This window comes from Schistocerca nitens, chromosome 2 (assembly GCF_023898315.1).
Source record: "Schistocerca nitens isolate TAMUIC-IGC-003100 chromosome 2, iqSchNite1.1, whole genome shotgun sequence".
Taxonomy (NCBI): Eukaryota; Metazoa; Arthropoda; class Insecta; order Orthoptera; family Acrididae; genus Schistocerca; species Schistocerca nitens.
The window spans coordinates 801,455,476-801,470,892 of record NC_064615.1 but is presented as its reverse complement, the minus strand read 5'-3'; the positions used below and the strand labels follow the sequence as shown (position 1 = coordinate 801,470,892).

At 46.2% G+C, this 15,417-nt stretch overlaps 1 protein-coding gene across 1 annotated transcript in view; it reads left to right on the top strand.

The window, feature by feature from the left end:
• LOC126235344 (T-box transcription factor TBX20-like) overlaps positions 1–15,417 on the top strand; it is a 255,113-nt gene that overhangs the window by 182,872 nt on the left and 56,824 nt on the right. Inside the window, exons 4-5 of the mRNA XM_049944065.1 lie at positions 6,425–6,501; positions 14,266–14,667. Of these exons, the coding sequence (XP_049800022.1) occupies positions 6,425–6,501; positions 14,266–14,667 (479 nt within the window). The remainder of the gene's footprint in view (positions 1–6,424; positions 6,502–14,265; positions 14,668–15,417) is intronic.

Sequence of the window (15,417 nt, the reverse complement as noted above, 5' to 3'; positions counted from 1 at the left end):
ACCTAGAAACGAGGGAGAGGCTTCGTCGCGCCTTAGCCTGCAGTAGTCCACAGCCCCACAACAGGTCACAGCAGTCCATCCACCCCACCGCCGTCCCACACCGAACCCAGGGTTATTGTGCAGTTCTGCTCCCAGTGGACCCAGCGTTGACGTCATCTCCTTTTAAAAATGCTTTGCAGCAGTCCCTGGTGAAAGGGAAAAAGGAAGCAAGTACCGAGACTACAGCGAAGACAGCCACCTTGAACGAAACCTACTCAAGGGGCTTCATTTGAGGCATCTGGAGCTACCGAAAGGAAGCTATTGGTAAGAAAGAACCAGAGAGTCACGAAGCAACAGGATCGTAATGAGGAAGACTCAGATTCAAGCCTTGATGAAACCATGTTGAAAGACTCGGTACCTGAACATGAAGAGGTCAGGGAGTGCATTTACTGTGACCAATTGTGGTCAGCTGATGCGTCAGTCGCCTTCGCTGGTGTCATGCGCTTTGTACAGTTGTCGACGACGATAGAAAGATTTTACGAGGGGCGTTTGAAAATTCCGTGCAAAGTCCGAGAGATGGCACCACCGGCGCGTATCGAGGTCATGTTTAGTTAGTAGCATCTTTGGTAAGATCGTACACCAACTTTCAGCCATATCGGTCTATTTCTTTGTGTTTGGCATTCGTGTGAATCAAGGAAGTCGAGTGATTGTCAAAAAATGGACGAAAAAGAATTTCGTGTGGTGATAAAACATTACTTTTTGAAAGGTAAAACGCCTCAGAGGACTAAAGAGAAGCTTGATAAACATTACGGTGACTCTGCACCTTCAATTAGAACAGTTTATAAGTGGTTTCAAAATCTTCGGAGTGGCCATATGGGCACAAGTGATGCTGAAGTTCTGGACGCCCTGTGGAGTTTACGACTCCAGAAATCATTGATAAAATCCATGATATTGTGATGGATGACAGAAGAATTAAGGTGAGCGAGATTGTTAGTGCTGTGGGTATCTCGAATGAACGGGTACATAATATTTTGCACAAACATTTGGACATGAGAAAGCTATCCGCAACATGGGTTCCGGGATTACTCACGTTTGACCAAAAATGGAATCGTGTGAAGTCTTGCAAGGATGGTTTGCAGCTGTTCAGGAAAAATCCGCAGGACTTTAAGCATCGTTTCGTCACTGTGGATGAAACATGGATACATTACTGTACTTCTGAGACCAAACAACAATTCTGCACCAAAAATGGCGAAGACCATTCCTTCGGCCGGAAAGATTGTGGCGACTGTCTTTTGGGATTCGCAAGGGATAACCCTCATCGACTATCTGCAAAAGGGTAAAACTACTACAGGTGCATCTTATTCATGGTTACTGGACCGTTTGAAAACCGAGCTGCAAGAAAAACGCCATCGATTGGTCCGCAAAAAAGTCCTATTCCATCACGACAATGCACCAGCACACACCTCAGCAGTTGTGGTCGCAAGATTAAAGGAAATAAGATTCCAACTTGTTTCATATCCCCCCTATTCTCTAGACTTGACTCCCTCGGACTACTATTTGTGCCGGTCGCGGTGGTCTCGCGGTTCTAGGCGCGCAGTCCGGAACCGTGGGACTGCTACGGTCGCAGGTTCGAATCCTGCCTCGGGCATGGATGTGTGTGATGTCCTTAGGTTAGTTAGGTTTAAGTAGTTCTAAGTTCTAGGGGACTGATAACCACAGCAGTTGAGTCCCATAGTGCTCAGATCCATTTGAACCATTTTTGAACTACTATTTGTTCTCCAATTTGAAGAAATGGCTGACGGGACAAAGATTTTATGCAAGCAAGGAGGTGATTGTAGCAACTAATAGCTATTTTACAGACTTGGACAATTCCTATTATTCGGAAGGGATCAACAAATTAGAACAGCGTTGGACGAAGCGTATAAGTCTAAAAGGAGACTATGTCGAAAAATAAAAAAGGGTTACCCGAAACACGTCAGTAGTTTTTATCTTTGCACCGACTTTTCAAACGCCCCTCGTAAGTGACTTGTGTATCAACAAGCACATAGACTCAAGATTTTTCTTGTTGTGGCTGAAACGTCTGCTGATTAACTGAGAAGTGTACAGTAGTCTTCACTCTTGAAACAAACATTTGGTGCGAATAAAGACTGTGTTACTAATACATTAAATTTTAGTGTTTGTTTACTACTCGTAGTAAGGAAACCTGAAAACCCGAAATTAGGAACCATATTTTACAGGGGTAAAAATTACACCTTTTTATTCTTTGTCCTGCTACTTTACTGGTAATTTTAAAATGAAAAACAGTATCGGATAGCGGGGCACGTTATCCTACTGAGTTAAACGTTTCTTATTGTATGTAAAATTCCTTGCTATTTTCGATACTCGTAATTATCATGCTGTTTCATTCTCCGAACGTTACCTGTGAAGAACTGTATCAGGATATCTCAGAAGAAATCAAGAGGCTAGAAAACCAGGAAACGGATGTGTAAATTTTTCCTTTTCTTTATTTTACTGGTTTGTATTTTTTATTTGTAATAATTGTCAATGTACTTACGATTATCCAAGAAGACAATACTCAGAAAAATAATGGTAAATATGTGCAGATACCACCTGCAAGTTTGCTCTTGTAGCTACTAATCCGGCCATCGAGTGAGTCATAGCGTGTGTCAGTGTGAGGCCGAGAGAATCACCGCCTTGTGTGAGAAGCGCCTGAGATCGCCGGGAATGCGCCCGGCACACGCCAGCCACAGCTCCTGGGCAGCGAGCGCCCCTCATCGCATCTTCCGCCCCCGGCGACGCCGCGCTGCCCGCCAGACGGTCGGCTTTTTCCCGCGGCCCCCAGCAATACGTTCTCAGGCGTGAAATTAACATCCTGCGTGCGCAATACATTTAAAGCAATCAGACATAACAGTTAGGAGCGCGGCCCCTTTCCCCGGCGCGGTCGATATTGCTTTGCTCCCGCCGATGGAGTGATATAGCTGCGCTGCCCGAGCCCGCCGCAAATAGGACTAACGGGAAATGCCCCACGGAGCTGCTGCTTTGTTCCGCTGTCTGACGCCGCCCCGACACGCCGCCCACAGCGGCGCCGCTGTTCTCATTCAGGATACGGCGATCTGTCATTTGGACGAGACACATCTACTTGTTATGCGACACTTACAAGCTGCAAGTGTTCCGTATCTGTTGGTACTGGTAATTAGAACCTGACATCTTTATCGTTTCGAAAGATTAAGGATTGTCCAAATAGCCGTTGCCATTTATTATTTACTTTTATTTATTTTAATATAAAAACCCACACAATGTAGACAATTCCAAAAAACTGCAATTTTTTGATTTCTGTGCAATATTATGTAAACTGAAGGTGATGGGGGCAGAAAGGAAAGGAAAGGGAATGAACTTATAATATCAGCTGCATCGGGACTTCACTGGTATCAGTGGTGACGAATGAAAATGTATACCAGACCGGGACTCGAACCCGGGATCTTCTGCTTATTAAGCAGTTGCATAAACCAATAGGTCCACCCGTACACAGTTTTAACTACAACTGTGCGGCATATCTGGGAACACTCACATTCCCTCCTAGCGTCACCACTTATCCGCTGTCCCAATTCATGTCCTGCTTGTTCGCTGGTTTTAGATTCCTACTGGAGGTCGAACATAAATTTGCATCTGCATGATGGTTATGTATTCTTAGCGCATCGAAGCATTTTAGTTGTATGAATGCCTGGTGTCTGTTCTTTCGGACAGTTACGGTTTCATAGCTTCATAGCCCATCAAAAATGGTTCAAATGGCTCTGAGCACTATGGGACTTAACTTCTGAGGTCATCAGTCCCCTATAACTTGGAACTACTTAAACTTAACTAACCTAAGGACATCACACACGTCCATGCCCGAGGAAGGATTCGAACATGCGACCGTAGCGGTCGCGTGGTTCCAGACTATAGCGCCTAGAACCGCTCGGCCACTCCGGCCGGCCCATAGCCCATCGAGGCGTTTCAGTTATATGAATGAGTTGTCTCTGTTCTTTCAGGCATCACACATTGACACAATCGATACGCCTCGCTGGACTATGAATCCAGAATCATCGGTGCACATGCAGATTTACGTTCGAACTCCAACTGGAATGTAAAATTAGTGAGTACGGAGGGCATGGACAGGGATTGAAAATAAGTGGTGCCGCTAGATGGGAACGTAAGTCGGCCAAAGAGCGTGCATTTGCGGTTAACACAACTGCCTAGTAAGCAGGAGAGCCCGGTTCAAGTCCCTGTTCAGCACACAATTTTACTCATCACAGCTGATTCCCCACAAAATTCCGATGTAGCTAATATTATGAGTTCCTTCGCTCTCCTTTCCTTTCTCCCTCCTCCATCTTCAGTCACGTAATACATATCTGAGCTCCGGATTCTGCGTGGTGCCTGTTCCTTCGGACATGACACAGTAGACAAACTTTATCTCCGTCTTTCTTACTATCAGCTACTCTTTCTTATTGTTTAAGGGATATGTTGTTGATGCAAGCAATGCATCGCTTATGAAAATCTCATCCGATCATTTCCTGAGTATTGTTCGAGCGCCTGAAATACTTACGGAGTCGCATTGACAGAAGAAGGTTGGTTGGTTGGCCGGCCGGAGTGTCCGTGCGGTTCTAGGCGCTTCAGTCCTTAACCGCGCGACCGCTACGATCGCAGGTTCGAATCCTGTCAAGGGCATGGATGTGCGTGATGTCCTTAGGTTTGTTAGGTTTAAGTAGTTCTAAGTTCTAGGCGACTGATGACCTCAGAAGTTAAGTCGCATTGTGCTCAGAGCCATTTTTTTGTTGGTTGGTTTGTTGATTGATTTGGGGAAGGAGACCGAACAGCTAGCTCATCGGTCCAATCGGATTGAGGAAGGATGGGGAAGAAAATCTGCCGTGACCTTTCAAAGGAAGCATCCCGGCATTTGCCTGAAGCGATTTAGGGAAATCACAGAAAACCTAAATCAGGACGCTGGTTTGAGCCGTCGTCCTCCCGAATGCGAGTCCATTGTGCTAACCACGGCCTCACCCCGCTCGGTACAGAAGAAGGAAGTGAGCTCATTTGAGACGGAATACTAGCCCAGCTGGAGGAGAATGTTGCAAATGAGAGCCGAGGTTACATGAAGAACGGATGAAAAACGAAGATCAAGATTTAAGGTCCTGTTGACGGCGGTAGCTTGTATAGGAAACCACTCTGGCCATCGCCGGAAATTATTTAGTGGAATCATAGAAAAGATGATCCAAGAGAGTTCCAGTGAGAGACGTCACAAGACAGAAACTGTGTAACATCAAGAGACTTCGCCTTAATGTTGTATAAGGCTGTACAGAAAATATTTAAATTTTCATATTACCAAACCAATTGTTAGAAGTTGGTGAATAGCTATTTCTATGAAAATGCAGCGACACAGCGTACATATCCTTCGGGAATGTACGGAGTTTGCTGGTTCTGAGAGTGATAAACTGTGTCGCTGGCAACCTATTAGCGTAATTCAACAACAGAATCTACTTTTCTAATGTGAAAGCTACATTAAGTGCAACGTAAAATTTCCAATACTGGTTCAAAAGTTGTCCCTTAACTATCTCATTAATTGAAATTCACTCCCACGTATAGATAATTACACTAACGTTTTTTTTTTCAGTCAGTGGATGTCTTCTTGAATGCTGCACAGCTTAGAAAACATCAACAGTACATTTATGAACGGCTAAGAACAACTATAGCAGCTTTAGCTGTTATCTAAAGCAGGGGTCTCCAAACTACGGCCCTGGGGCCGAAACCGGCCCGCGAGGGCCGGCAAACCGGCTCGCGTTAGCTGGCCGGACATCCCCGGTATCCGGCCCGCCAAATAGTTGAGGTGGTACCTATACTGCCAACAATTGAGTTCCGAGGCCTATCGCGACCAACACACCGCGAAATTGGCTCTGCTACTCGCTACAAGACTAAATAACTAAAATTATTGTTGCTTGAAATAACAATGCGTTGACATACTCTACCTCTGTTACGTCTTGCAGTAATAGTGTTGCTAACAATGATTTTGAGATTTCGTTAACTTTGCAGGACGCTTTCGTGAAGAATGTGCAGTGACATACTATTTTGTCGGTGAAATTCGCCAGAGTAAAATACGACAGCATTTCGGTCAGTCAGGTACGTCCACCAATCAAAATTATGTAATTAAATAAAAATCGTAGTTCGTTTCAGTGCTAGCTATTCCCACAACCTTAGATTTTTGCGATTTCATCTTTCCTGCAGCCTTACATTACGGTGATCGTGGAGTGCTAGGGTGCTTTAATCCCACTAGGTAGATCTTGGCCCTTATGACTTCGTGGAGGAGTGAATGTGGGCCGCGGACTAAAAAGTTCGGAGACCCCTGATTTAAAGAATGAGTATATAGCAAAAAATACAGGCAGTGTTGTGAGGTCATTTTGTTTTTGTCTTTCAGATTACGAAGCTGAAGATTGACAGCAATCCTTTTGCCAAAGGCTTCCGGGATTCGTCGCGATTGACGGAATTCGAAAGGTAATATTTATGAAAGATTTTTATCTTCTCTCTTGGTGTATTTGTCTATTTGTCTGTCTCTCTCTGCATGTTACTGTGTGTGTGTGTGTGTGTGTGTGTGTGTGTGTGTGGGTGGGTGTTTGTGTTCGCGTGTAATGACACGGTGAGGGATAGTATTACCAAGTTATTACGACAGAATAATTGCGCAGACAGACAATGGGTGAGATAGCTTTAGAGGTCACCTAGTTCTTTTGACCTGTAATTGCGCTTTAACTGCAAATTAATGATCCGAGGAAAACGGCGTGTCTGAGTTCGTAGCATTTATTATTACCATTTTGGAAAACATTTCCGGAGTGACAGACAAGTGAAGTGATAGACTACAGCAAATCAGTAACGGCATATCTTAAATAAATGCCGGTATCAGCGTCAGATGCCACACGACAAAACGATTACTGGCAATGGTAACCATTCATCTTTGGTTATCAATTGTATACATTCACTTTTGATTAGAGCGCTCAACATAATCCGATTGCAGAATAAAAAGGAAATACAGATACGAGAAAATTGCACCTTCACCTTGTAAGACTTGTTGCTGCATTGAGCACGCGCACTTCTTCCATTCAGGTCGGTTGTTTCTTCCAAGAGTCGTTACGATTCAAACTGTTCTCCGCAGTGCATGCCTAATGTTTGTGAGACGTAACACCACGAGATTACATCCTGTCAGAGAATGAGCTGCTCTACCTCATACGTTAATGGACAGTGTGAAAATCAGTATTTGTGAGCGCGAATGATTCGGTGTGTAAGGAATTTGGAAGAAGCATGTGCCACATTTCTGGACTCAAAGACATCTTCTTATTTTGATTAATACGGTAGGTTGAAATTTGAACTTGGGGAGCGTCACTACTTGAGAAGCGTTAATTTCAGCTAACTACAGCTACAATTGTGGTACCCTACGCATAGTTTTCATATGGCATCTTCCTTTCTACTCTCTGACGGGTGTTATTTTGCTGTGACAACAAAAGAGACATATGTTTTCGTTTTCTCAAGCCATTTTGCCTAATTTTACAGCTTTCTTTACCATCTGCTGCTGCTAGTACTATTACGACGGCGTATTCTACTGCTAAAGCAATAAACGATACAACTTTTACTACTATAAAAAGGCCCTATTACTACTACTACAACTTTATATTTCTACAGAAACTACTACTACCTACGTTGCTAACCTCAACTATAATACGGTGCTACTACTTCAACTACGACTACTAATGATAATCTTAGTGTGATCAGAGAACACTTTGGTAGCCTGTTGTCTTATGTTGCTTCACTGTTCCTAAAACACACACACACACACACACACACACACACACACACACAAATATACACACAGACAGGCATGCGCGAGCAGTTTACTACTGTCTGAATATGTCTAGGTTTTCTGTGCGATCTGTACCGGGTTGGTCACGCTGTATGATCCAGAAATGCTTTATTGTCTCCAGACCGCATAGCGAAGGACTGGAGAGCATCGGTTAGCCATCACTAATGCTTCTCGTTCTTCTTAGCTTATGCTTGTAGCCAATTCCCTATACTCTTACGTTACTGGGTCAAGCGATCGTTCCCAGGGGTAGTCTGCAGGACTTAACCGTCCTTGTTGCGGTGCCTTGGCTATACAGAGATGAAACAAAAATATGGAAACACTAGACACCCAACACACTACCGTTCCTCTAGAGACTTGCGGTACACTGCTGCTAGAAGGTGGGGGGGGGGGGGGGGGCACGTTCTTTCGCGTACTCTGTGTAGAATCGAATTGGTATCCCGTCAGGTCCAGTGGACTTTCCTTGGACACTTATTTCGATGTCAGCCCCCTGCAGTTACATTTTGCTTTTTGCGATACAGCATGAGCTATAAAGTTCAAGATGTTGAAGTCCTCTTTCACTCCAGTTACGTTGTTACCAGTGGTACGTCCTGAAGCCCGCCTTAGCAGTCCCTGTTCGCGGTACCGATGTCCGGGCGCCCTCTGTAGCGACTGCATCCACCGTCCCGGCCGCCTGTCAGATCGGCCACGCTTTCCGCGCCTCCTCGCCCCTCGCGATCCCAGACGCGCGTCTTCCTGCGCGCGAGCTGCCGGTCGATTTGAAATTGAGATTGCTGGCCGGAACGGCGTGGCGTTTCCTTCCTGCCGCGGCAGCGCCTGTGGCTGCACAGGGCCGCACGCGCTCGCACCGCCCGTCTAATTGTTGGCGAGAACAATGGCGGGACGGATGTCTGGATTTCGCAACGCGGCCGGATCGCCTGTTCCACGGCAACCGATGGTTGCCCCGGCTAACGACTTCTCCCGCCTCTCCGGCCGGTACCGTACAGTACCGAGCACACCGCAGTGAGAACTGCGCCCGCCTAATTGTCGCTTCCTGCGCGGCCGGAGGCTTCCAAATCCGTGCTCAGGCAGCGTCACGGGCGGACACGCACGCTTCCACGGCGGCACTTTACGAAATGAGCTACCATTGTTTGTGATCACTGCGCATAATCACTCTTTCAATTCTGCCACAACACACGAAACATATAATTTTGCGCTGCTGTGTTTCATGTGAACTGAAAGCGAATATTTTCATTTGCACCTAACCGTGACAGCAATGAATATTAATGAAAATTTCTCTCTGCTAATTCCAGAATTCACGCCACAGCGAAGTTTGCTCTGATTCGCAACTTCCTGAATGACTAATCCTATGTGTCGGAACTCGAAACTGGGACCTTTACCTTCCGCAGGCTATTACTCTATCGACTGAGCGACCCAAACACGACCCTATCCCTCCCCTCACGTCATTACTTCCGGCAGTACCTCTCTCCTACCTTTCAAGGCTACTACTAATTGTTCACTCCAACTAGAGTCACTCCCTAGCCGTGAATGAGTACAGCCTTTTACTGTCCTTAAGTATCTCATTCCGGTAGGTGTGTATTGTTTTTACTAGCTTTTATCAGGTAGGGGAGTGATTCAAAGGGGTCACTACTCTCCAACCCCCTCCTCCCCACCTGGAAATGGAAATGAGCGTTTGGCGTCATTGGCCTGGAGGCCCCTTACGGGGCAGGTCCGGCCGCCTTGGTGCAGGTCTTGTTACATTCGACGCCACATTGGGCGACCTGCGCGCCGGATGGGGATGAAATGATGCTGAAGACAGCACAACACCCAGTACCTGAGCGGGAAAGATCCACGACCCAGCCGGGAATCGAACCCGGGCCCGTAGGACGGCAATCCGTCACGCTGACCACTCAGCTATCGGGGCGGACTCCACCCCCCTCCCCCTTACCCCCGGCAATCTGGACTACACAGTTTTTTATTTTTTTAATTACAGAATTCTCATACACTTCGCCGGCCGCAGTGGCCGAGCGGTTCTAGGCGCAACAGTCTGGAACCGCGCGACCGCTACGGTCGCAGGTTCGAATCCTGCCTCGGGCATGGATGTGTGTGATGTCCTTAGGTTAGTTAGGTTTAAGTAGTTCTAGGGGACTGATGACCTCAGCAGTTAAGTCCCATAGTGCTCAGAGCCTCATACACTTCTAGACCTGATATCCTGTGATTTCCCTAAACCTCTAGTTTGAGCAATTCTAGAATTACGTGGCTGATTGCAGTGAGACAGTACTCATTTGCACACATCAACTAAAGTTTTCATCACCCCTTTATTTCGAGATTCATGACACAGATGATAAAAATAGCTCGAAGGCATGCGCATATAACTGTAATGTGTCCAGATCGCAAGAAAAAGAAAAGTTTAACAACCAAGTCGACTGATCCCAATGCCAATTGTGTTGGGAGGGAGCTTCTGAGCAATGCCAGTACGTGGTAGAACGTCCCACTCCTCGGGTGCAGAGCATATTATGAATGCGATCTTCAAGCCAACCCTGACCTAAAGTGGTGGTTCTGCATAAGGCACGCAGAGGACGTGGTTTTTGCGACTTCCGAAGGGAGCTCGTTTCAGTCAATCCTACACGTGTTCAGTTGGGCTCACGTGCGGGAACAGGCAGCCCACTCTCTTCTGGTGATCTTAGTATGCTGCAGAAACGTGATCACGCGAACAGCACAATGAGCACGCGAATTTTTGTTCGAAATGTTGGCTATACAGTGCCACTATTGGTTGCAGAATCTCGTCCCTGTACTGTAGAGCAATGAGACTGCCATCAAAACCCACGAGAAGTGTACGGTGACCCAACAGAATATCACTCCATCACGAAGCAGTTGCACTTGTGGGGCACAGTGTTGGAGGCATTCGATATTACCGGGTTGTCTCCAAACATGTTATCTTCGATTATCTGGGTACAAACAGATCCGAGTTTCACCCGTAAACAACACCCGGCGCTAACCCTTGGGCGAAAGTTCTGTATTACCTCTTGCCCATCTGTAATGGGGTCATGGTGTTGTTGTGTATGACGTGGAGTTCGCCTTGGTAGTCGGGAACGGAGAATTACACCATGAAATTGTCTCCTAACAGTTTGATGCGCTACGTGGCGGTCCGTAGCCTCTTCGAACGCCAAATTCAGTTCTGGAGCATGGTACTTTTGTCTCAAAAGTCCTGTGCACGTTTTGGATGTGGATGGCCTGTGTGGTGTTAAGTCCTCAACACTGCCTGTCAAATGGAACCGATATAGTTCATGTTCATAGCACATGCCGAGCAAATTGCCTGATTGACAAGCTTTCTGCGCGTGATGTGATAAGCGGATGCGATCACTGGTCGCGTTTGTCCTTAGTCGCGTGATGGATGTTCACTCTACTGTTCCACAGACGTCTCTAATGCGTCCCTAATGCTGCTTTAGTTTCAACTGAAATGCTGTAATCCGTTCGAGTGTGGCGCTCTACCCGTAGGTAAAGCTCATGGTAACTGTGCGCGTATTTACACACAGCGTCCGGGGCGACCTTTTGATCAGTATAGGAACAATCACAATAGCAACAAACCTGCTTGACATATCGGGGTGATGCAAAACTTTTTTTTATGTGTCTTTATGAAAAATGGGAATTTAGAGTCTTCCCCAAACCACCTGTGTAAATTTCTGCAGATGCCCATGTGAATATTTTTCATAACTCAGAGGAATTTTTCACAAAAATATTCATTCACAATTCATTTTTCATAAATGACACTACGGAAATAGTGTAGCGGTAAAATAACATTTTAGAATACCTTATAATAAAAAGATGCAGCCACCACTCGGGAGTGAGATACAGCATACCGTCGGGTTCTTTGTTATTGCTTGTCTGGTGTGTGTGCGTGTTTGTGTGTGTGTGTGTGTGTGTGTATGTGTGTGTGTGTGTGCCGGCCGGTGTGGCCGAGCGGTTCTAGGCGCTTCAGTCTGGAACCGCGCGACCGCTAAGGTCGCAGGTTCGAAACCTGCCTCGAGCGTGGCTGTGTGTGATGTCCTTAGGTTAGTTAGGTTTAAGTAGTTCTAAGTTCTAGTGGAGTGATGACCTCAGATGTTAAGTCCCATAGTGCTCAGAGCCATTTGAACTATTTTGTGTGTTTGTGTGTGTGTGTGTGTGTGTGTGTGTGTGTGTATGTGCGAGAGAAATGGTACTAACTTTTCCACTATGTTGCCGTTTCCATTCACTTATCCACACTGAAAAACTAGGTTATGTTGAATAAAGTACAAGTAACTTAGGAAAGTTCATAATTTACACGTTGACGACGTGCGTTTTGTTTTTGTTTTCGTCCGATATGGTGGATGGAGGTGAAGCACTGTCAAATGTGGCAAATAAATGGCAAACCATAACATCATAAGAATTCATTCGACATCCTCTACTGGATAGAGACTCCTTCTAGAAATTTTCGTGCGTTATAAGCATTTTATAAGATAAATGAACAGGAAATGTAGTGTGTCGTGAGCAACAAAATGAGAATAAGAAATCATGGTCGGAAACGTTAGCATCGAAGTTATAAGAAAGAACGCCTGCCGCTAGTCCACCACTCCGCCAGCAAAACTTTGTTGATCTGCAGTCCGATCGCAAGCGGAACTCCTCTTAACGGGCCTGACAACATTCAAGACATTAGAAATCACAAAGCGCACTGATAGTAGAGGCGTCAGTGTTACAACTTGTCAGTGGCCTTGTGTTATTTTTTAGTTCTGAATATATAGAAGTATGTGTTAGAAAACTGACCTGATTAACATGCCATATTCAAATCAGAAAATACGAACCCATCAAAGATTTGTTAAACGCTACCTACAGGTCAACAAGGGGAACACTTATTTTGTACAACGGTTAATCTGTGAGCACCACTGAACGTACTTTAACTGTCAAGTTCCCCACCAACGATTTAATCACCTGACTTAGAGAGTGTGTAAATGCCCCATCTTACAAGCAAAGCATGTGCAAAAACCAGATGTGGCTCCCAATCGTCATCTAAATACTTTGACACACAAAGCCTTAAAGTATTAGATAGTAAAATAAATAATGAGTGGATTTTGAAGCAAGTTATCTATGGCTGTTGCGAAAATCGCGATGCAACTCACCTTCGAAACCTGAAAACTCATACATAGTCGCTAATAATAATGTTTTTGCTGGATTAGTCAGTGGCGACTGTGCAAGCAGCTCTTAATGAATAAAAAAGTTTGCTGCAGGCAGATTATGATGGCAGAGTCACTACTGCAGTTTAATTTGCGTAGTGAATGAGCAGATGCCATACTAAATAGAATGATTAAATTTCAGCTATTAGTTTAATAGAGGAAAAAACGTAAATAAATTCATAAATAAAGTGTTGAAAATGCTGATTATTTCAGCTCAAAACAGAGCTCACAGTACGTGGAAGAACACAGTTCTGCATAAAACATGTGGCGCTCTAAAACACTGCCTAACAAAGAATTTGCCCACAAATACTCGAGAAATCTACGAAAATACCAAGAATCGTTAGATGAATGAGAAAGTGATGTATGTAGATGGCATATGATTCTTATGTTGTATAGAGAAACCAGTTTCTAACCCATATGAATCAAGACTGATTACCTCACAGTACAATGAATGTTGAATCCTCTCAGTCGTAATGGCTGAGAACAGGTGGAAATTATATGCACAAAAATAGTACGCTTAGTTGCGCTGTCCAGTGTGTTATCTCACTTGTAGCAGGTACCAAGAGAACGGAGGAAGCCATTCTAATGCAGTTTTGCACAACAGTCTTCTCCACAAGAAACATGCCAGCACAAAGCTTGCATTTTACACGCCCAAGCTGCAACCCCAAGCCAGACTCTTTCTTCCGACTTCCAACCTACGACTTCTTCCTCCTATAAGGGCAAATTCGGACTATTTTGCCCCATTCGAACGCAGAAAACGCCCTACCGGCTCAGGCCGATCTGATGTCCTAATAGCCGCGACACTGCGCGCCAAAGAACGTCACTCAAACTACCCATCTTGACTGAGCAAAGAATGTCTTCATCCAACATATCGATTGCTGGACTCAGAATATGTTTGCAAACGCGAGAAATAGTAGATAAAAGCTGAAAAATGAAGTATGTGGAAAGTAACTACCAAACTTAGGTTTGTTGCTGAAAGGATGGGGTTAATCACTAAAATTTTCCCCCTCTGTAGCGTCACTGGATGACGTTGTCGATCATGGGTTCTTATTTTCAAATATTTCCTCAAGGAACCATCTACATCCCCTCGAAACTTCCGGTAGAGTTAAGTTTTACCTGTGTGTGGCATATGGCTTGCATTGTTTTGAGTGGGAGCAGAGTTGTGTATGAAATAAATGTACAGACGTAGACGAGCATGTAAGTCCAACTGGAGAGGGCGGACCACAGCGTAGGCTGGTGTGGCAGGGAGACGATGGAGTCGATGCTGGCGGAGCAGCAGTACCTGCGCGCGCCGCTGCGGCCCTTCTGCGAGCTGGACACGCACAACAACAACCTGACGCTGGAGGAGAAGGCGCTGCTGGCGGCGCGCAGCCAGCTCTTCCTGCGCGCGGCCGCCGCCGCCGCCGCCTCCGCAGCCGCCTCCGGGGGCGCGGGCGCCGCCGCCGCCGTGGGGCCGTACGGCCCGCTGGGGCCTGCCATGTATGGTGCCGGCCCTCTCTGGGGGCAGTGGGCGTGCCTCGGCCCCCAGCTGCTGCACGCGCACCAGCTCGCTGCCGCCGCCGCCTCCGCCTCCGTCTCCTCCGCCGCCGGCCAGCAGCTGCCGGCGCTGCCGCGGCCCCTCTACCCGGGCATCGCGCAGCAGCACAGGTAATGCCCGCGCTCTAAATTCTACTCCGTAATCCACCGTACGCTGTGTTCGTGAACTACACTACTGGCCATTAAAATTGCTACACCAAGAAGAAATGCAGACGATAAACGGGTATTCATTGGACAAATGTATAATACCAGAACTGACATGTGATTACATTTTCACGCAATTTGTGAACATAGATCCTGAGAAATCAGTAACCAGAACAACCACATCTGGCCGTAATAACGGCCTTGATACGCCTGGGCATTGACTCAAACTGAGCTTGGATGGCGTGTACAGGTACAGATGCCCATGCAGCTTCAACACGATACCGCAGTTCATCAAGAGTAGTGACTGGCGTATTGTGACGAGCCAGTTGCTCGGCCACAATTGACCAGTCGTTTTCAATTGGTGATAGATCTGGAGAATGTGCTGGCCACGGCAGCAGTCGAACATTTTTTTTATCCAGAAAGGCCCGTACAGGACCTGCAACATGCGGTCGTGCATTATCCTGCTGAAATGTGAGTTTCGCAGGGATCGAATGAAGGGTAGAGCCACGGGTGGTAATACCTCTGAAATGTAACGTCCACTATTCAAAGTGCCGTCAGTGCGAACAAGAGGTGACGGAGACGTGTAACCAGTGGCACCCCATACCATCACGCCGGGTGATATGCCAGTATGGCGATGACGAATACACGCTTCCAATGTGCGTTCACCGCCATGTCGCCAAACACGGATGCGACCATCATGATGCTGTAAACAGAACA